We start from the raw sequence: 22,500 nt of genomic DNA on the forward strand, positions 1-22,500 counted from the left end.
TTTTGGACAGAACACCTCTTGAAATGACAGACAGAGGATACACCTGGCATTCATGTCATTTTCGTCAAAAGAATCCTCAAAAATAGTGGAAAAGATCTACACGCTTACGTGTCAAAATGAGATCCGTTGTGAGCTTGTCGCGTTGCCGCGTTATTAGCTCTGTAATATTTGCATCAGTGTTTGATTTCCTGTAAATGTAATCTCTAGTACGTATAGGCAAAACATCCAGACCAGTCCGTACACGCATGAGTGTCATTGGACGCAAGGACATTGAATCTCCTATTGCCAGGCACTTTATGGAAGCCGGTCACTCCACTTTATAGCCATAGAACAAGTTAAGAAATCCAGAAGAGCTGGTGGTTTAGACACCAAACTCCTTCAAACTGAATCCAGATGGATTTTCTATTTACAGTCTGTTAATCCAGGTGGTATGAATGAAGACCTCTCCCTCCAGTGCTACCTATAGGAACCCTTTACTGAATATGTTATGTGATGTAATGGGTTATTTTAAAAAATAATTCATAGTAACATGTTTATATGTGACTTGGTCTGTGTAATGTATATGTACATTACGATTCCATGTGTAATGCTGTATAACCTTAGGTCCTTTTGATTTGGCATGTTATGTCCACGCCCCACTATTGCCATGGTGATGTCTGTGATCGTTTGCCTTGATGACCCTGATCCTCAGCACCTGAGCTGATCTAGAGCCCTATAAGAGCAACATGTCTGTCTGTGGTTATTCACACAGCACTGACGAAGGTCCTATCGAAACGTTGGCTGCTTCTTTGCACCTTTCACTTAAAGCACAGAGCACTTTATGAGAATGATAAAATAAAAGACAAAGATATTTTCTTAGTCTCTGTCTGGATCATCCTTAAAGTGCGAGTCTTTTTCATCCAGTTGTCCTTATGTTTTGTAGACCACTGCACATCATTTTAACCCCAGGAAAGCACCTGTTTAGCTATAATATAGCACATTGGTTGGCTATTCAAAAATAGCAGATATACAAGCTCATAGCGCGTCACTTTGTACCATGCTATGAGCTTGTACATCTGCTATTTCTTGTAAACCTTGAACATTTGTGCATATCTTTGTATATATATATTTTGGAACTTAACCCTGGAACAAAATATTTCTGAGATATGGGTCGGCGGCCAAACACATATAATTTTGGGGGTCACTGACATTGATTGACCACTAATATAGCAACATAGGTTTTTCAGAAAACTGTTGACTAGTTGGTGAGAAACCCCTAGCGAGAACCATCGCTCTCAGCAGTGAAACTGCTCAGTGTGTCAGTGTGTTTTCAGGTGAAAAGAAGCAGCTGGTGACTCTATGTGCATCAAAGGAGTCATGTGGTTGTCTACGCTAGGATTTGCCTACCCAGTGACTGTCGATAATATATCGTCACTGTCAGGATGGAAACCTTGTATGTCCAAAAACGTTACATCATTCAACAGGAAATGTAAAAAATAACGTGTGTTCCAATGGATCCAATGCAGTCATTATTTAGTCAATATTTATAAAACCCACAGACACACATTTAACAACTTTCACCTTCACAACAAAAAGCTAAAATATGCGACACATTGTGAACTTGTAGATGTGCTATTTTTGCTATATTGCGTGACACTGTAGTATGACGAAGTAGGGCATTCATTTAGGAAAAAAATAAAACAAACATGCGATATGAGGTTTCTGATCATTTGCCTATCCATACTGGTGTGATACGATTTGCCTAATGCCTAGCCATATTTTCTTATCCATATTATTATCACATTCTTTGCATACAGTACAGACTATTGTAGCTGTTTCATTTGAACATATTCTTTTCTAACTCCTTAACCAGTGCCCAGATACCTGCCAAACTACTTCTCTAGAGTGAGTGACGCACATGGGCATAACACCAGAAGGAGATCAACTGACCTCGTTCCCCCCAAAATTCGGCAACAAAAATGGGTAAAATGCATTTTACTATGCTGCCACCAAAATGTGGAATGACCTACCAAAAGTCATAAAGGGTCTCGACACCTTACCCAAACTCAAAACTAACCTAAAATAATGTATTTAGTCAAAATACATAGTACACAAATAACATAGTTTAACTCATTGAACACCTTGATAGTAGAATCCCCTGACCCCCGCTCCTCCCCTACCTTCTCTGTAAATATACCTTATGATTCTACTGCGGTTTATTCCGATATGTTTTGTAGTACATTTTGTATTGTATTGTCTGTATTGTATTACTGATGAATTGAGTACAAAGGACCACAATGGAAACAAGCCTCTTGGGCTATTTGTGTTATCCTTTTAGCATAACGTTTGACTGTACTACCTGTACTGTTAATAAGTATGTTGATAAAGTGTTCAACCATTGAACCCCTATATGCTTAGTTGACCGGAGTTCCCCAGGCTCTATACTAGATCCTCTAGTACTTTCCTCTACACCAAATCTCTTTGCCGAAAATAGCTGATCTACACAACCAGGCGTCTCTATGTTGGGCATGTTAGTTGTATCGTGAAAAATATCCCCAAATAAAAAAGGCAGAAATGTCAAAATGTAGATTGGCTATTTTTGCTATTCATCATACAACAATGTATATTAGGGGTGGTAAGTGGTAAGTGCTCTTACTGTTTTGTTTACATTTTTTATTTCCTTGTTGATAGGTACTATTATACAAATGAATTGGCATTGCCTTGCCTTGCACCTTCCCCAAGACAACAGTGGGGCTTAGCAGTGACAAGGACCATAGTACACATGGGAATGGCCAAAGAACAATGGTAGAGAAGAGAATTTATAATGAACAGTAATTACCAATAGACAAAAGCAGGAGCCTGATTTCTTGAGCAATTGCCATCTTTTCAAAGGATGTTAAACATTTGTTCTGAAATTCAACAGCTCGGCCATCTGCATTTTTTAATAGGAAAGCTAGAAAACACATTTTTTACAAAGTGTACTGCGTGTCAGAGATACATTTTAATACCACGTCTAAATGGAAGCTGGGTAAAGAATACAGACACACATGAGGAATGAGATGCATGATAATTCCAAGTGTAATGGGGGCTGACTGAGGATACCCCTCCCTGCCCCTAGGCACCCCAGATGTGTTCTTGGAAAATGACCACCACATCATCTCCGTAATGGGCCAGCTGCTCTGAGGGGAGAATTTCTCCAGAGGAGCCAAAGTCCGAACAAGGTGCCCTGTCAAGAATTCATCTTTCTCCCCGTCTGCTTGGCCAGAATGCCTGGAATGTGAAAAAGAAAATTAAATCGAGATGGGAAAATATTTTTTCACACATCTGTTGTTTACAGACTGACTCCATTTGGCACCCTGCTAGTCTGGAGCCAACTGCTCATTTGCTTTTTTTAGGGATTCAAGGGCGATATTCCAAACATTAGGAATCACCCCTATGCCCTGAACGTGGTATGTTTGTATGTTGAACAGTTCTTGGCTGTGAGAAGGAAACATACGTACGAAACACCTAAGACTATAAACTCAGGCTTTGTTGAAAGCTGCCAACTTAATACCTGATTTCAGCCTGTTGTTCATGAATACTAATTTATACTTTGTCTCACCAAAAATAACTTGATTAATAACCCCAAAATCGTGATGGGTTAGCATCAGAAGTTGTATTTCATCATGTCATTTGGTTGAGAGTCTGTTGTTTTCGGCGAGTGACATGGTCATACTGCAAAGTATAAATTGGACTTGTAGATCTGCAATTTTTTTGAAAGGATCTTGGAAAATGTGTGCAAATCTTTGAATATTTATATTTTTAAAGCGAACATTTGTAACTCAAATCTTTGCTTCTGGGGATTCTACTAATGTCTTCTTTTGGAAATGTATTTGGCCGTGGACCCCCATCTCAAAATGTTTTGTTCCAGGGACCCCCAGAAGTTGGAACAGAGTTAGAAATGTTTGCTTTAAAAAATATATATATATTCAAAGATTTGCACAAATTTCCACAATTTAAAAGAAATAGCATAGCATAGCAAATAGAATAGCCCAAATAAATCTTAAAATGACACAGATGCGTTCCCGGTCTTAAAGGGTTAAGGTCATATAAGTGGAGCATCTTCTGTAGTAGGTAGTGATTCATCCAGCCATGCTATAATGGTGCACCTGTAGAAGTTGCTGGAGTCCATGCCAAACTTCTTTAGCCTACGGTTGAGGGAGAGCTGTTGTTTTCTTACAGGGGGCCGGTGCAGAGCTGGTCTTTTTTTAAACATGCAGTCTGTGATTACATCTGCCAGCGAATGGCCCAAAAGTCAAAACAGCAGCTGTGTGTCAAATTCTGTCTATTTTAAGTTTCTAATTAGAATCTGAAATATTCTGTCTATTTCCTTCTTTAGAGCTCCACAAGATAAATCTATTACCACTCAAAATTATTGAGGGCCGTTTCACCTGCTATTTATGAGCTCTAAAGTGCTGGAAATGATTTGTAGTTATAATGACTGTCGATCTTGAGTGTGAAGACAACATTGACAAGGGGATGGATGTGGCAGTTTCCTGAAAAACAGCAGTAATAGTCACAAATGATGTTGATCCACAATGAAAATGATGTACAGAATAACCAATGATGAACAGAGCAGTTATTGAAAAATGCAATGTATACAATACATTGTATACCATTGCACCACCACTGCCTTCGAGATATGTACCATTGTATACCATGGCCACTTACCAACAATTAAAATGAAGAAGTGTTCATTAAAAGTGAACCGTGAACCGTGAACCTTATTCATATAATTACTTTAAATAGAAAAACGTCTTCATCAACCTTGGAGTAAATGTTACCTTACAATGTGAGCAAATGGGAGAAACCATAGTAACCACTTAGAAACGAGTACCAGCGGAGTCATTCAATAGTCAATAGTGTTTACATTCAATCTGCCCATTGGATGTTGAGATATTGCAGTGATGTAAAGCAACTAAGTACATTTACTCAAGTACTGTACTTAAGTACAATTTTGACGTATTTCTACTTTATTGGAGTAGCTTTCAGGATATGTCGTGTGGGTGGGACCAAAGTAGTGGACGGACGGACGGACGGACGGACAGACAGACCAACTGACCACAACACAGCTCTCCCCAGAGCCGTGCCGCTAGTGGGAATAAAAACATGTCATAAACACTTATCCGTAAATAGAGAGATAAGATAAACACTTTAGTAGATAAAGTACTTATCCCATTTGAACAGATAAACGGATATGTGTTTATGTTATGTTTTTCATCCCACTATCCCTGCAGATAAATCCAATTAAATGGTGCAAAATGGTAACTGGTGCATTTATATAGCGCTTCTATCCAAAGCGCTTTACATTTATTGTGCCATTAACCCATTCACACACACATTCATACACCGATGGCGGAGAAAACCATGCAAGGCACCAACCTGCTCATCGGGAGCAATTAGGGGTTCAGCGTCTTGCTCAAGGACACTTCGACACTAACTCTAGGGGAGCGCCCCAGTCCGGGATCGAACTGGGAACCTTGCGGTTTTCCAGTTCACTCTACCCAGCCACTCTACCCCTGAGCCACTGCTGCCCCTAACAATTACCTCATCAAGTTGCATTTTGGTTCAGTATCTTTATTGTCACCTTAAGAGTAATGTAGGGAGAGCCCAACGCAGCGCAAATTGACATGACCCAAGCAAAATGAGAAAACACACGCACCATTGTGACACACATACTGTACACAGCATGTCAGAAACACGCTGCAAAGTGACAAAACACGAGCGAACTAGTGAAACACGTGCAACAATTTGACGACACAGGGACACAACACAACACACACAGATATAACTATATTGTATGAATTGCAAGAATGAACAATTGCAACTTCTCCCATTTATTTCACACACTGCACTCATACTGACAACACAGCACACACACCTGTTCCTTATTGTCTCTAATCAAACCCCCCCACTCTCTTAAAGAGCCCATGGTGAATTATGCCCCAAGACAGTCACTGCAATATAATACAATGTGGAGCAGACACTGTAGACAAATCCTGTAAACAAAAAAAATAAGAATCCAAAAATATACATAAAAAACTACTAATTCCTCACCTCATGAGCCAGTTCAGCCGTGTAATGGAATAAGGCACAGTGGAGTTTTTTGTCCCGTTTAATTTCTGGTTAGGCGGTCTGCGCCGCCTGCTTGAGGGAAGGAGAACCAACTCAGCCAGGAGAGGAGAAGGTCACATGGTTGTCATATTAGTTGGGTCATATATGGCACTTCCGTGACCGTGGAGAGCAAAGGTCCGTTTCTCAATGGATTTGTCATCTAGGAGGGTTATTAAACACATTTAGCCGGGGTGTCTTTTTTAAAACGGCGGGGAAAATTTGTGAGAGACCAAAATCCAAAATGGCGACCGTGAAAATGAACTTTTTAATGGTTTGACCTACAAAGATACACAATACATGGTTTCAGAGCTTATTTTGGTCAGGGAATACATATTTGGTGTTTAGATAATGATTTGACCTATTGTTGACCTTCAAATGCAAGATGGCTGCCAATTATGAGCTCCAAAAGGTTTTTCTTTCAAAATCGTCACAGAGCCTTCTTATTAGGCTCTAATGAAAGCTCTGCTCATGATGAGTTGAATAATATACAGTATAAGAACACAGAAGTAATCTCTGAGGTCAATACAGTCAATGTTTGTGTGTAAACAACAGTTACTGAGTTGCAGTTTCCCATTAAATAGTGTAGGCTACTGAGAATATGGTGTCCAGTTCATCCCATCCCATTTTCATAATGAACCAAAAATAAATTAGCACTATAGCCCAACATAACATAGTATTCTGTATGCAAAGCTAGAAAGGCTAGTTGCTTGAGGTGAATCTAAATGTCAACTCATTTGTCACCCTTATTTTATAGTATTGCTCCCAGTGTTTCCTGTCTGTCTAGTTACTTTTACCTGCCTTGTCTAACCAGTCCTGTGATTTTGTCAGTGTTTCCACCTGTGTCCTCCTAGTCCCCCAGCCTATCCCAGTGTTGATTGTCTGTTGAGTTCACCTGTGTCCTATTAATCCCTGTCTATTTAACCCCTGTGCTTGCACTGTGTTTTTGTTGGTCTGTAGACCATTGTCATGTGAGGTTGTTAGTCCTTGTTTTTTGTGCTCAAGAATCTTGGACTTATGAATGTCTGCCATTCCAGAGCCCTTGAATCGCTTGTAGGTGGCATAGATGTAGGACATCAGCTGGTGGAAAGGTGGAGAATTGGGAGGATGTCCTTGAACATTTCTGGATGGTCACCAACAAGAAAGGAGAATGGAATATTCTTCTGCCGCATGGCCTCCACATGTTTCACCATTATGTCATTCACCACTGACTTGCTTGGAGGTTCATTGTATGTTGTGTGGTAATAAGGCTTGCTCTTGTTGGGTGGTGGATGACAGCAGGACTGGGCACCACTGTATTCTGGAACTCACTGGTCTTCAGGTGGTGGTCTTGTTCCATGATTGTCTACAAGAGACAGTGCATGACAGAGCGAGCACGCTGTGGAGCTGACCCATCCACTGGTGGATCTACCCTGGGACGAGCAGGTGGCTCACTCTTGCTACCAGGGGGGCATCTGTACTGGCAAACCTTTGTTAGTTCTGCACACTTCTGCTTTAGCTGTGCAGAGATTTCCTTCTTCTTGGTGAGCTTTTCAGCAGTCTCTTCACCTGGTTTCGTTTCATAGCTCTCTGGCTGCATGTACATGACATTTGTTCGATGGACTCCTGTAGACTCACCTGTCATAGTGTCAATCTTGAAGTCGTCATTGTCGATGATCACAATAGCTGGCTTGCTGTCTGCGAACTCCTGTGGGCAGGTTGCTGATGCCTCCACATCCATCAGAGCCCAATGGTCATAGAGGAGCAGGGTGTCTGCATAGCTGATGCAGACACCGCTCTTGTGCAGAATGTCTACCAGATCTTTACTCCTTGTCATGCCATGGACATTTACGCCCAGGTTGATAACAGAGCTCTGCAGTGTGCTCGCTCTGTGATGCATGCACTGTCTCGTGTAGACAATCATGGTACAAGACCACGCCCAGTCCTGCTGTCATCCACCACCCAACAAGAGCAAGCCTAATTACCACACAACATACAATGAACCTTCAAGCAGTGGTGAATGACTCAATGACTCATGGAGAAACATGTGGAGGCCATGCGGCAGAAGAATATTCCATTCTCCTTTCTTGTTGGTGACCTGCATCTACAAGACACTCACTCAGCTCAAGGCAGAGAATCCAGAAATGTGCAAGGACATCCTCCCAATCCTCACCTTTCCACCAGCTGATGTCATCCATCTATACCATCTACAAGCGATTCAATGGCTCTGGAATGGCAGACACTCTGGTTACAGCAGGGGTAGTAGTGGAGGGGTTGGTAGACCAAGCACTACGAGGAAAGCACTACAGATGGGGCGTGCAGTGCATCCTGCTCTGGAGAGCTCTGGGTTCTTATCCAAAATAAAATGTCCAAGATTCTTGAGCACAAAAAACAAGGACTAATAACCTCACATGACAATGGTCTACAGACCAACATAAACACAGTGCAAGCACAGGGCTTAAATAGACAGGGATTAATAGGACACAGGTGAACTCAACAGACAATCAACACTGGGATAGGCTGGGGGACTAGGAAGACACAGGTGGAAACACTGACAAAATCACAGGACTGGTTAGCCAAGGCAGGTAAAAGTAACTAGACAGACAGGAAACACTGGGAGCAATACTATAAAATAAGGGTGACAAATGAGTTGACATTTAGATTCACCTCAAGCAACTAGCCTTTCTAGCTTTGCATACAGAATACTATGTTATGTTGGGCTATAGTGCTAATTTATTTTTGGTTCATTATGAAAATGGGATGGGATGAACTGGACACCATATTCTCAGTAGCCTACACTATTTAATGGGAAACTGCAACTCAGTAACTGTTGTTTACACACAAACATTGACTGTATTGACCTCAGAGATTACTTCTGTGTACTTATACTGTATATTATTCAACTCATCATGAGCAGAGCTTTCATTAGAGCCTAATAAGAAGGCTCTGTGACGATTTTGAAAGAAAAACCTTTTGGAGCTCATAATTGGCAGCCATCTTGCATTTGAAGGTCAACAATAGGTCAAATCATTATATAAACACCAAATATGTATTCCTTGACCAAAATAAGCTCTGAAACCATGTATTGTGCATCTTTGTAGGTCAAACCATTAAAAAGTTCATTTTCACGGTCGCCATTTTGGATTTTGGTCTCTCACAAATTTTCCCCGCCGTTTTAAAAAAGACACCCCGGCTAAATTTGTTTAATAACCCTCCTAGATGACAAATCCATTGAGAAACGGACCTTTGCTCTCCACGGTCACGGAAGTGCCATATATGACCCAACTATATAGGGCAGATAGCTGTGGCTGATTCTCTCTATGCCTCGAGGCCAGGATTGTCGGTCCCTGTTTATCCCATTCAATCCGGGAACGCATCTCTGTCATTTTAAATTTCTTTGGCTATTCAAAAATAGCAGATGTACATGCTCATCATGCCGCGCGCTATGAGCATGAAGATCTGCTATTTTTAGAAAAATCGTGACAAATTGTGCACATCTTCTAAATGCATATTTTTAAAAGCGAACATTTGTAAAATATTGCGTTCCAGGGACCCCTCAGAAGCAAAGATTTGAGTTACAAATGTTCGCTGTAAAAAATATACATTCAAAGATTTGCACAAATGTTCACGGTTTTTCAAAAATAGCAGATCTACAAGCTCATTGCACGGCACTCGGTGCCACGCTATGAGCTTGTAGATCTGCTATTTTTGAATAGCTAAAGAAATCTAAAAAATGACAGAGATGCGTCCCCGAATTGAATGTGTTATTTGAGAAAAACGCAGATATGACCAAGCAGATAGGCATGTGAAAAAGAGGGAAACTGAGAAAAATAAGGACATCAGTCAGATTGAATAAAAAAAGCCAGGATTAGATGTGACTGAATTGAGAGACGAATGGCGCGATTAATAAAGTCCCTATTGGGCACAAAACCTTGTGTGTCCAAATCCGTAAATCTTCTGGAAATGGAAAAAAAAAAGTGTTCCAATGGAACCAATTATTATTTAGACACAACTCACAAGTTCTTCACAAGTTACTTTTTATGGGTTATATATTTATAAACATCCACAGACAGAAGCAAAGGAACCCAAAGTTCTGCTTGTGGTGAGGCAGATTATAGGGAAAAACAGACACAGGCAGACTTGCGCAATTCCCAACCTGGCACGTCGTTATAGGTGAAATTAGGTGAAATTCAGGAATAGTGAAAAATAGCAGATCTGCATGCACACAAGCGTTGCATCGCAACACTTTGTGAGCATGTAGATCTGCTATTTTCTCTTCTTTTGCGTTGACACTGCCATATGAAGAAGTACTGCATAAAATGGGATGTTAATGTGTGAAATATGGAGATACAACAGTAATGATATACTGAGTTGACAGGGTTGTAAAAGTGAAGTATACATTTGTCTTGGCCAGTGCCAAGAACACTCTGTCCACCACAACACGGCCAACAACTCACTTCCAAAGGGAGCTGGATCCAATATTATCCTGTAATGGTGGAAAGTAACTTAGTACATGTACTCAAGTACTGTACTTAAGTACAATTTTGAGGTATTTGTACTTTATTTGAGTATTTACATTTTTTTCTTTAATACTTTTACTTCTACTCTACTACATCTCAGAGGCAAATATTGTACTTTTACTCCACTACAATTATTTGAAAACTTTAGTTACTAGTTACTTTGCAGATATACATTATGACATTATAAAACATGCATTAATCACTTTAGTCCTATTTTATAGCTAGGCTATTTGAAAATAGCCGATCTACAAGCTCACAACGCGTCGCATCGCGATGCGTTGTGAGCTTGTAGATCTGCTATTTTCATTTCAGCACTTTTACTTTTGGTACTTTAAGTACATTTTGAGACCAATGCTTTTGTACTTTTACTCACGTAAATTTTAAAAACCAGACTTTTACTTGTAACAGAGTACTTCTACATTGCAGTATTGATACTTTTAGTTAAGTAAAACATTTGAGTACTTTTTCCAACCACTGCCTGTCCCCATATATGACTAATGGTTAGAGAATAGAGCTTTTGAGGGGAAATGGAAATCCCATGGAAATTCTGAGAAAAACTCCACTTTCACTCATAATTTACCGCTGAAGAGCTGATGAGGGTGGCGTGGTGCGATGCCAGTGTCCACTACAACGCCTACATTGTGTTTATTAACACAAACTCAGCTCATAGGTGATGTGAGGTCACACACAGATATCACATTATAGGACTACAATGTGACTGGCAGCAAGTTATCACTTGTAACTGCTACAATATAATTCCCCCCTAATAAAAACTCCTGTATATACCCAATTTACTATGCAAATAAATAAAAGAAAGCTTTAAAATCTCTCAACAACTTATGACTTTCGGAGAGGTCAAGCCTAGTTTAAGGTTCTAAAATATGATATATGCACGGCTAATTGCTTCATAATTTACCGTGCATTGGAATCTAAATTACACCCACATAATGAATGTATTATTATAGCCTTTGTGCAAATAAATGATGAGCACACAGTAAAATCCAGAGTGTTATGTTAAAAATAGACCATTGCAGATCTATTTGTACACTTTCAGAGTTAAATGAAGACTCCATATTTGTTTTTTTTACTATGCGTGAGGTAGCCAAGCAGAGTGTTGCCTGAAACAAATGAAGTGTCTCCATCATGATGGAGATCATCTGCCCACACGTTTCACACCCACACTGTTAGCCACGAACGGCTTCTAAGCAGTTCACTAAGGCCATATTACCATAACGCACGACAGAAATAGAAAGAACCGAATGCTTTTTCAGAATTCTTGCCAGATATTCACCTCACAGTTAAACGCATGTTGAATAGCAATAACATGAGTTGTGGGCGTGTTTCATTTATGTTACTGTGTGCCAGCTTGGACAGCTCCTCTCTACACTTAGCTTCATGCTGGCACACATAAACACAGTAATGAAACATGGCCACAATTAATGCTATTACTATAGTACTCATCTATTATCTATGGTCTCAACAAGACACTGGTGTCTAAAAAGCATATTGACAGAAAGTAAGCATAGGAGAAAAGAGTGAAATCGTCTGGCACCCCGGGCAGTGTGGACAGGGCATCGAGGCCATGTGGCCTTAGGGTATATCATTCTTTGAAGAGGGCCAAAAACGAGCGGCAACATGGCCTTCCTGGCCTCTATTAAATTCCTGCCCTGTTTATTACCTTCAGCTGCGTTTGCCTGTCAAAATATCCACTGTGAAAAGGGTCCACTGAGCACTGAAGGGTCCATTATAACAACAACAACAGTGGAGAACGATATTGTCGGGATCACTGTCAGAGTGATTTGACGAATGATGGAAACTCTGATATCTGATCAAATTCCATCCAAATGTACAAGTTCAACACAGTTTACAGTTTAGGCATTTAGCAGTAGCAGGCAACTCATGTTCAACTTGTTATATATGCATTTGCAACAAACAGCTACACCGCTGTGAGACCTCCTCTATCCCATTGCTCGAGGGGACGGGACCGTCTGATTGGTTGAAAAACCCCACACCTCTGTTTCTAAGCTAAGCTTTGCAGAAAAGTTAGCAATAAAGCCATTTCATGATGAAGCCCATGACTATAATCCATTATAAGCCGTTAGAATGCAAAGTAATTATGTGTAGGCAGAACACTGTTGTGTGTTGTTCTTGCATAGATTAATGCTATTTGTCTTAAAGCACCTAATGACCATTTACAGTGACTTATAATCACACTATAATGCATTATAACAGTGATTGCAGTGCATTATAAAAAGTATTATATTATACACTGTGATCCTGGCGAACCGACTCTGGAGAAGCGGTTGAAGATGGATGGATGGATGGATGGATGGATGGATGGACTATTATCCTGGCCAAAAGCATATATACTCATGAATGCTTGTGACTGTAAATGATACAGTGCTATAAGCAGATTATTTATACTTGACCCTAAAAGTCATTATTATTGTTATTAAGCATTATGAGTACTAATGAGTGCTTGCTTATTATACAGCATATCTCTGCTGTCGAAGTCCAAAATATTAACTTTTCAGGAACAACACAATACTGCCTCATCAAAGTTGTTACGGTGACTTTATACTGTACATTGTCAGATACTTGAATGTGTCTGTAGTGTTTGATATCCACAATCTTTAACATAGAAACACACAGAGACAGGACTGCCTTTTGCTGTCTTTACTTGTGTCCTTTTCATAATCCTCCAACAGCTGTTTGTATTTAATCACATACAATTGCCTTCATCACATACACCTGTGTCTTACATTCTGGTACATGCTCTCCAAATATAATCAGTGTCATTGAATACTACAGTGTCCTTATATTATCATGACTTTACCCAAATACAGCTCAAGTGGAGTTAGGAAGTTTTTGACCATTAATGTGGAGATACATTTTTTTTCCGTCTGACTTCATTCTAATCAATGGGGGACAAACCACCTAACTCCAGAAGTTGGAGTTAGGTGGTTTGACCGACAGTTTGAGGATCCAATGGAGTTGGAGGTTTAGTCAGAAGCACTTTTTTAATACTTTTCATTGGTTCAATATTTGTAAACCCACACACAAGTAAAGAGTGTTCAATAGCACTGATTTATTACAAAAAAAAATAAAGTTGAAAAATGGAGTTAGCTGGTTTCTGCCCGACAGTGACGAATGACGATATATTTATACAGTGTTATAATCAGATTCTAATCCATTATATAAGTATGTTTATGCATTATGGGGCATGGGCTTCATACAAAGTGTTACCAAAGTGTTTATTGGAGAGATTGCCGTTGCAGGGAGTTGCATAACCCGTGTTGCTATGGCTCATTCTCTCTCCGTCACGCACAGGAAGACACTGAACCTGCAGGAATCTACAGGATGTATGTGTGGATGTGATCCCGCCTTGAGCTGTGAAGGCAACCTAGCGGGCCTTTTTTCTCACGCCCCTCTTGTATTCTTTCTCTGTACTGCGTACGATTGTGGGAGGAAGTGAGGGGGAGATGGTGTACTTACTGTATAGGAGAAAATATAAAAAATATGATGTAAAGCAGTTATTTCCATTGACGTCACGTCTTATGCAGTTTTTAACCTATTCAATCCTGGAATCTGTGTCACTTTAGATTTCTTTGGCTATTCAAGAATAGCAGATATACAAGCTCGTACCTAGTGCCGCGGTACGAGCTTGCATATCTGCTATTTTTTGGAAAATCATGAACATTTGTGCAAATCCTTGAATATATATATTTTTTAAGCGAACATATGTAAGTCAAATCTTTGCTTCTGGGGGATTCTACAAATGTCTTCTAAATCCTAACCTAAGAAAAACGTATGTTGCTATAATCAGTGGTTCTCAAACTTTTTCATATCAAGGGCCCCCAAAATGATATGTATTTGGCCGCGGACCCCCATCTCAAAATATGTTGTTCCAGGGACCCCACAAAAGCAAAGATTTGAGTTAAAAATGTTCTCTTTAAAAAATATATATTCAAGGATTTGCTCAAATTTTCACGATTTTTCTAAAAAATAGCAGATCTACAAGCTCATAGCGCGGCACTCAGTGCCGCGCTATGAGCTTGTATATCTGCTATTTTGAATAGCCACAATCTCAAAATGACACAGATGCGTTCCCGGTCTTAATGGAAAAGTGCATGTTCCTATAAGGTCAGAGCTGGTCTATTAGTCGCTTCATGACTGAGAAAAGGTGTGTTGCATTGCATCTCAACAAAACCCACCTGTTGTCTTACTCTCCTGTTTATGTACAATTTACACATTAACAGTTGCTCTCAATCACAGAGACTTACAAAGTAAAAGCAAGTAATTGAATGGCATGAACCACATAGTCAACAAACAACATAAGTAAGTGGTCAAGTAAATACAGCGTCGTGAAAACAAAGTAACGTTGGTACTAGGTACCTGGTACTAAATGTCCTGGATAACAGGACACCATGTACAAATCTAATGAAAAACAAAGGCAAAATTGGATCTCACAGGTTCTCGCACAAAACCCCCCACAGGCAATCTATTTTGATGGAGGTTATTACTTTCATCTCTCACATTGCGGTTGTGTTGTTGACGGCGCTGATGATAATGGTTTGCTTGTGGGACTTAATCCGTCTGCCGTCTCTGTCAAAAAGGATCACAGAGGGGTGCTGTCATGACGCCGGGGAAATAACCTCTAGTCTATCTAGATCAGTGGTTCCCAACCTGTGGGTCACGGCCCATTGGTGGGCGGCGAGGGTGTGGCAAAACACTACGATATAATGATTTAAAATTATTAATAATAATAATGTTAAAAAAATGATGTGGTGGGGTGCCGATGGCCTTGCGGTAAAGGCGCATATACCACATATAGGCTCTAATGCAGTCAGCGAGTTACAGGTTCGATTCCCGAGTCCAACGACCTTTGCTGCGCGTCACTTCCCCCCCGTCTCTCTCTCTCACTGTTTCCTGTCACTCTCCACCATACTATCCATTTTTTTAACATGGTATTGCTTTCTTTAAAACCTTGAAAAATGTGTTTTCATAGTTATACCAGTAGTAAGTAAGAACTTTGTAGGTTCCATTGATCCAAGCCGGAAACCCAATCGATTGATTGATCATCTAAATAAATATCCACTTAAAGGACGACTTCACCGCTTTTCAACCTATCTTCATATAATTGGTCCTCACTAATACTCATGATAAAATGGTACAATTGTTTTCTACTCGGTCTGTGTCTCAGAGGAGGGCTGTGGACAGTTCAGAGTCCCGTGTACCAGTGACATCATCAATGGGGAATCCAAGCTAATAGAAACTGCAGGCTTTCTATTCCTGGAAAGTTGCAATGCAATAAAAGAAGCCATTGTTCTCGTGTTAATAAAAATCGAAATAAAAAATGTGAAATCTTGTTGGGAAAAAAAATCATGCCTAACGATGATGTCACTGGTAGACAGGTTTCTGGACTGTCCACAGCCCTCCTATATGAGACACAGACCAAGTAGATTTTTTTTTTTACCATTTTGTCATGAGTATTAGTGAGGACCAATTACATGAAGATAGTTTGAAAAGCTGTCAAGATTTTCCTAGTGGGCCCTGTTTTAGAAAAGGTTGGGAACACGTTGATCTAGATTGACTACATTGGTTTGTAAAAAAGTGCCATTGAAGAACTTGTGCATTCGTCAATCACCCTGTGCGGATTCTTTCATTTTGAAACTGATCTGACTCCATGCTGAAACCACCCTGTTAGCCAGAGAAGTTTCTGTTCTGTTTAATGTGAGTCGAGGCAGTCAGGGATTCTTATAGTGGCAACTACTGCATTTAAGCCATTAAGACCGGGAACGCATCTGTGTCATTTTAGATTTTAGCTATAGCCATTATTTTATACTTTGGCTATTAAAAAATAGCAGATATACAAGCTCATGAGCTTGTATATTTATTTGAAAAAACATTTGAAAAAAATTGTGCAAATCTTTGAATACATATATATTTATTGAAACAACATTTCTCAACTCAAATCTTTGCTTCTTGGCGGGGGGTCCCTGGAACAACATATTTTGATGGTGATCGGCGGCCAAAAACATATCATTTTGGGGGTCCTTGACAAGAAAAAGTTTGAGCACCACTGATACTATATAGCAACAATAGTTAGATTTTTCTTTTTTTTTCAGAAAAAAGTTACAAATGTTTGCTTGAAAACATTTACATTCAAAGATTTGCACAAATGTTCACGATTTTTCAAAAATAGCAGATCTACAAGCTCGTAGCGCGGCACTCGGTGCCGCGCTATGAGCTTGTATATCTGCTATTTTTGAATAGCCCAAAGAAATCTTAAAAATGACAGAGATGCGTTCCCGGATTTAACGGGTTAGAGTGTTTAGTTTAAACGCTCTCATCCAGAGGGACTCGCAGTGACTAATAGCAGAGAGAGATGCATGCAACCTTGTGTAGGCCAAACAAAGAAAGCACCTGCAATGAGAGCACAAACAATTCTATAAGACCTAGAAAACTATCTTTAGAACGGGTGGGAAGCTGATGGTTGTCTCCGCCGCTCCAGACCATATAACTGCTTGCTTGCATAACATCTTCACACCATAGCGCTCAAATTTAAAATGTACAGTTTATGTAATGTTTTGTTATGTACATTTTATTCATTATTCACTCATGTGGATTGTCACGTTTTCTGTTATCTGTGAGTTTATTTTAAGTATAATATATACTGTAGCTACATTTACAAATATATTACAACATGCTGTATCTACAACATTCTGACTGTATCCACATGCAATATTGAGATCTATTGTATACTGTAGTTACAATATATCTTCAGGAAACACTACCCTGATCCTTCCTCTTAGCCTTGCCTTGTTGTCAATTATTTGTACGAGCTCTTGTTTTATTGGATCTTGTTTATTTTGATACACTTATTTGTTTTAGCTCTTGCTCATTGATTTTCCTATTTGTCTCATCTGTTTAAGAAAGTAGGTAGCTGATATATATTGCACTGTTACCTCAGCGCTAGGTATACTCTTAGTTTCTCGTTTTAGAAGAGAATGCACTGAAGACTTCTGGTGATTAGTAGTTTTCTTGCCTACCTATGTTGAATGCACTTATTGTAAGTCGCTTTGGATAAAAGCGTCTGCTAAATGACCGTAATGTAATGTAATGCAATATAGACAACCACATATTAATGGCTTAAATGCAGTAGTTGCCACTAAGTGAATCCCTGAGCGTAGCATGACGCTATAACTGCCTCGACTCACATCATACGGAACAGAAACCTTTTGGGCTAACAGGGTGGTTTCAGTATGGAGTCGAATACGTCTCAAAATGAAAGAATCCGCACAGGGTACAGGAACAAATAAAACTGGCACATCCGCTGGACGGCAGGTGCAGGACCATTAGTGGATTAATATAAGAAATAATAAAAGTCAGCACACAGTAACTTTACAAGAAGCTCCCAGTGAGGGCTTTCTTTGTGGATTAACGTTTTGACACAAGGTCTCCTTCACACACAAGGACCTTGTGTCGAATTGTTAATCTTCAAACAAAGCCTTGACTGGGAGCTCCTTGTGAAGTTACAGTGTGCTGACTTTTATTACTTCTTAACCCATTTAGACCGGGAAAGAAGCAGTGTCATTTTTAGATTTCTTTGGCTACTAAACAAAAAATTGCAGATCTACAACCTCACAAGCTTGTAAATCTTCCATTTCATTTTTGAAAAATCGTGAACATGTGTGCAAATGCAAATCATATATTTTTAAAGCGAACATTTGTAAAATATTTTGTTCCAAGGACCTCTAGAAGCAAAGACTACAAATATATAATATATATATTCAAAGATTTGCACAAATTGTCACGATTATTCAAAATTAGCAGATCTACAAGCTCATAGCGCGGCACTCGGTGCCGCGCTATGAGCTTGTATATCTGCTATTTTTGAATAGCCCAAAGAAATAAAAAAATGACAGAGATGATGCGTCCTTCGGATTGAATGGGTCGTTAAAGCAAGCAATACCATCTTTTTTGCCTTTATTGTGATATACTGATAAATTGTGAGCAAAGATCCTGATCTCAAACACAGCAAATATCCTGAGCATCAATTGAACTCCCATGAGGGTAAACCTTTACTCTTGTATAAGGGCTTTGGACTTTTCATCACGGTCTCAAGTGAGACGCTTTTGACTACAGCACTACTGTACGTAGGCAGTGAATGTGGTTGCCGTGGAGATGTGGTTGTCTGTTCCCTCGATGTGGGAACTCCTCCGTGTTATAGATAGATAGATAGATAGATAGATAGATGGTGTAAAGTAACTAAGTACATGTACTTAAGTACAATTTTGAGATATTTTTACTTTACTGGAGTATTTCCAATTTTAAGTATGTTTACTTCTACTCCACTACATCTTAAAGGCAAATATTGTACTTTTACTCCACTACAATTATGTGACAACTTACTAGTTACTTTGCAATTATCAATTATTATATTATAAAACATACATTAACCATACGCCCTATTTTATACACAGGCTATTTGAAAATAGCCGATCTACGAGCTCACAACGTGTCGCATCGCGACACGTTGTGAGCTTGTAGATCTGCTATTTTCAAACATTTTAGTACTTTTACTTTTGGTACTTTAAGTACATTTTGATACCAATACTTTTGTACTTTTACTCAAGTAAATTCTTTATTCCGGACTTTTACTTGTAACAGAGTATTTCTATATTGCAGTATTGATACTTTCACTTAGGCAAAATATCGGAGTACTTTTTCCACCACTGATAGAATCTATTCGATTCATTGATTTAGAAAAAGAAAAAATGTTGTGCTTCAAGAATGGAGAATTAGCTTTGCTTTGCTTATTGGCTTATAGGTGGGTTATTGGTTGGTTTCAATATATGTTTGACGTCAGACTGAGAATGAGCAGCAGGCTGCAGCAGTCACAATGCTGCTACCCTGACTGCCACCCTCTGCTTTGCATTCTGGCTGTTGGCACAAACACCAGAGGAACCAGTGGAAACTGCAATGCATTATCTGCACAGTGCACGCACGCACGCACGCACGCACGCACGCACGCACGCACGCACGCACGCACGCACGCACGCACGCACGCACGCACGCACGCACGCACGCACACACACACACACACACACACACACACACACACACACACACACACACACACACACACACACACAGTGTTCTGAGTTGTGATGTCAAAATCCTTTACAATAGATCAAACTATTTTTAGTCGAGAGCAAGTAGTTTTAAAGGGCAAGACCACTTTGGTAGAGATTTGGGCTGGGTTGTGTGGACAAGAAATCAAAAATAATTGCCCCATTGATTAGAAATTCAGAAAATGGCCCTCATTGACTTACACAGTACAGTGAAACAGCTCTCAAAGTCACTCTTTTCGCACCTAAACGAACACAACAAAGTTGATTCAGACAATATAGAACATCACCAAACCCAGTACTGTTTTTGTTTTTTTTATCTACATTTTTTATCCCGCGATTTTTGTAACCCATTTTTTTCACCCGGTGCCAATTTCCTAAGTGATCCTGGGCGCTACACCAGCCCTACAACAGCACTACACCAGTCCCCCACAGCCAGGGAGGCCAGGGCCGAGCTCATGCTTCCTTCAATGCATGAGAGCCAACTGACCTTCTTGTCACCTGACAGGGGGGAGTTTCCCCGGTAGGACGTAGCGCGTGGAAGGAACACGTTATTCCAACCAGTTCCCTTCCCCTCCATCAGGCGCCCCGGCTGTCATGGGGGAGGCGGTATAGCGACCAGGATTACTACATGTTTTTGTGAGGGTATTAACTACCCTAGGAGACACGGGGAGAACATGCAAACTCCACACAGAGTAGGCCCTTTCGCCAACCCCACCCTGGGTATGGGCGCTGATGACGCGGAGGAGAAGACACGCCCCCAGAGTGGCGGGAATCGAACCCAGGACCTTCTAGCTGTGAGGCAACAGCGCTACCGACTGCGCCACCGTGCCCCCACTGTTTTAATGAAAATGTTAACTTCCTGTTGATTTAGCTATTTTTATTAGGAAAAAAAACGAGTGACTTTGAGAGCTGTTTCACTGTACAATGTTAGTCAATGAGGAGCATATTTAGAATCATCAATTTGTGGAACTAAAATATTCCCAAACCTTCTTCATAACATTACAATGAGTGATCCAAATGTAACAAATGGATAGCCATCTAAATATAATAGATGGTAATGGAGGAAAGTCATTCAAGTCGAGTTGATCGACTTGAGCTCTCGATACAAGGTCTTAACACTAAATAACGGGTAAATATCCATTTTCATTATTGCATTTTGTTGCTGTAAAAGGGTTGCTTATGTTTCTATAATGTTTGAAAACACTGGAGTAGAAGAATTGTATTGCAATTTACAACCAGGGGTCATCAGGGTCATCCATACACGGACAAATGTGTCTGTGTTTTTTTTTTACATTCATTTGATCATAAGACTCAATTACTGAATGTCTCACTCTCCAGGTTTTCCTCAGAATATGCATGTCACTTATTTACTATGACACTATGTATGACACATTAGGTGTCATACAGGTTTTATTTTGAAGGACCCGGCCCCATAACTCTGAGAGTGCACAAATGGAACCAAATGGACCCTATGGGTCCATTTGGTTCCATTTGTGCACTCTCAGAGTTGTAAAGTTTTGTGTGTTTCTGGTTATAATTTTCCAACAATTTTTATGTCCATGGTAAAGATATCATTTTTACAAAAATATCCACCACAAGCCAGCATGGCGATGACCCCTGTTTACAATGCTTAAGCTGCTTAAGCATACATACATATACATACCACATGCTGATATGGTAAAAAGGTCACATTGGGGCTTTGATCAAAAGGATTAATAAAACAGTAACCGGTATTAAATAAGAGTTCTGCGATTCAGTCGTGTCCATGCTGGTGTCACCCGGACACCAGGGAGGTTATTTTGGATGCGATGTAATCCCCATTTGGGAGCAATCTGGACAGTAAATAATGATATGGCTTTTGTCAGATGCAGAGCTGTCATCGGGCTTAGAGGTCCCCTACTAAATCATAAGGCATTAGATAGAGGACACACGGACACATGGGACATGCTACCGGTCTGTATCAGATTGTTCTTAGTGTTTGTACGCAGGTCATGGCTGGATTCCAATACCTTATGCACCGTGTTGTTATTTTTCATTCATTGTGTAAATGTACTGTGCATCGGGCCACGCTTTTTTTTTTCACTTTCAAAAGGTCAAGTCGAGGTGCATGAGGAGGAGGTCAAACTATTGTCTTGAAATTGCATTCAAACCCTCAAGATGATCTCACAGTGACAGTGATAGTGACACACGCGCACTCGCACGTGCACACACACACACACACGCACACGCACACGCACACGCACACGCACACGCACACACACACACACACACACACACACACACACACACACACACACACACACACACACACACACACACACACACACACACACACACACACACACACACGCACTCTGTATGTGTAATAGTGAAGAGCATCATGGACGATGCTGACTGTATCTGTCTCTCTCCTCTCTTTAGATTCGGCGGAGGAGACCGACGCCGGCCACATTGTTCAGGCTGACAACAGACCCTCCATCCCCTGATGAAGACCCCCAGCAGGTACGACACAACACCCACACCAAGGACTATACCAGAAGGAGAAAGAGTTTGTGCCAGGGGACTCCCATAAGAGATGATTTGTCAAGATGTTCTTGAAAATAGCCAAAACATAAAATAGGGCTTAAGTGTTTAAGCTGTCATCTTGCTGGGGATCCCATAGAACCCCGTCAAGGACCCCATTTGGGGTCCCCGGACCCCACTTAGAGAACCATGTGGATAACCATGTTTATCTT

The 22,500-nt window shown here is 40.3% G+C and overlaps 1 protein-coding gene across 1 annotated transcript in view; it reads left to right on the forward strand.

The window, feature by feature from the left end:
- Nucleotides 1-22,500, forward strand: part of LOC311059980 (uncharacterized protein) — a 35,313-nt gene that overhangs the window by 2,922 nt on the left and 9,891 nt on the right. Inside the window, exon 2 of the mRNA XM_084078108.1 lies at nucleotides 22,187-22,267. Within this exon, the coding sequence (XP_083934234.1) occupies nucleotides 22,187-22,267 (81 nt within the window). The remainder of the gene's footprint in view (nucleotides 1-22,186; nucleotides 22,268-22,500) is intronic.

Source organism: Gymnoscopelus microlampas (assembly GCF_963454915.1).
Source record: "Gymnoscopelus microlampas genome assembly, chromosome: 14".
Classification (NCBI taxonomy): domain Eukaryota; kingdom Metazoa; phylum Chordata; class Actinopteri; order Myctophiformes; family Myctophidae; genus Gymnoscopelus; species Gymnoscopelus microlampas.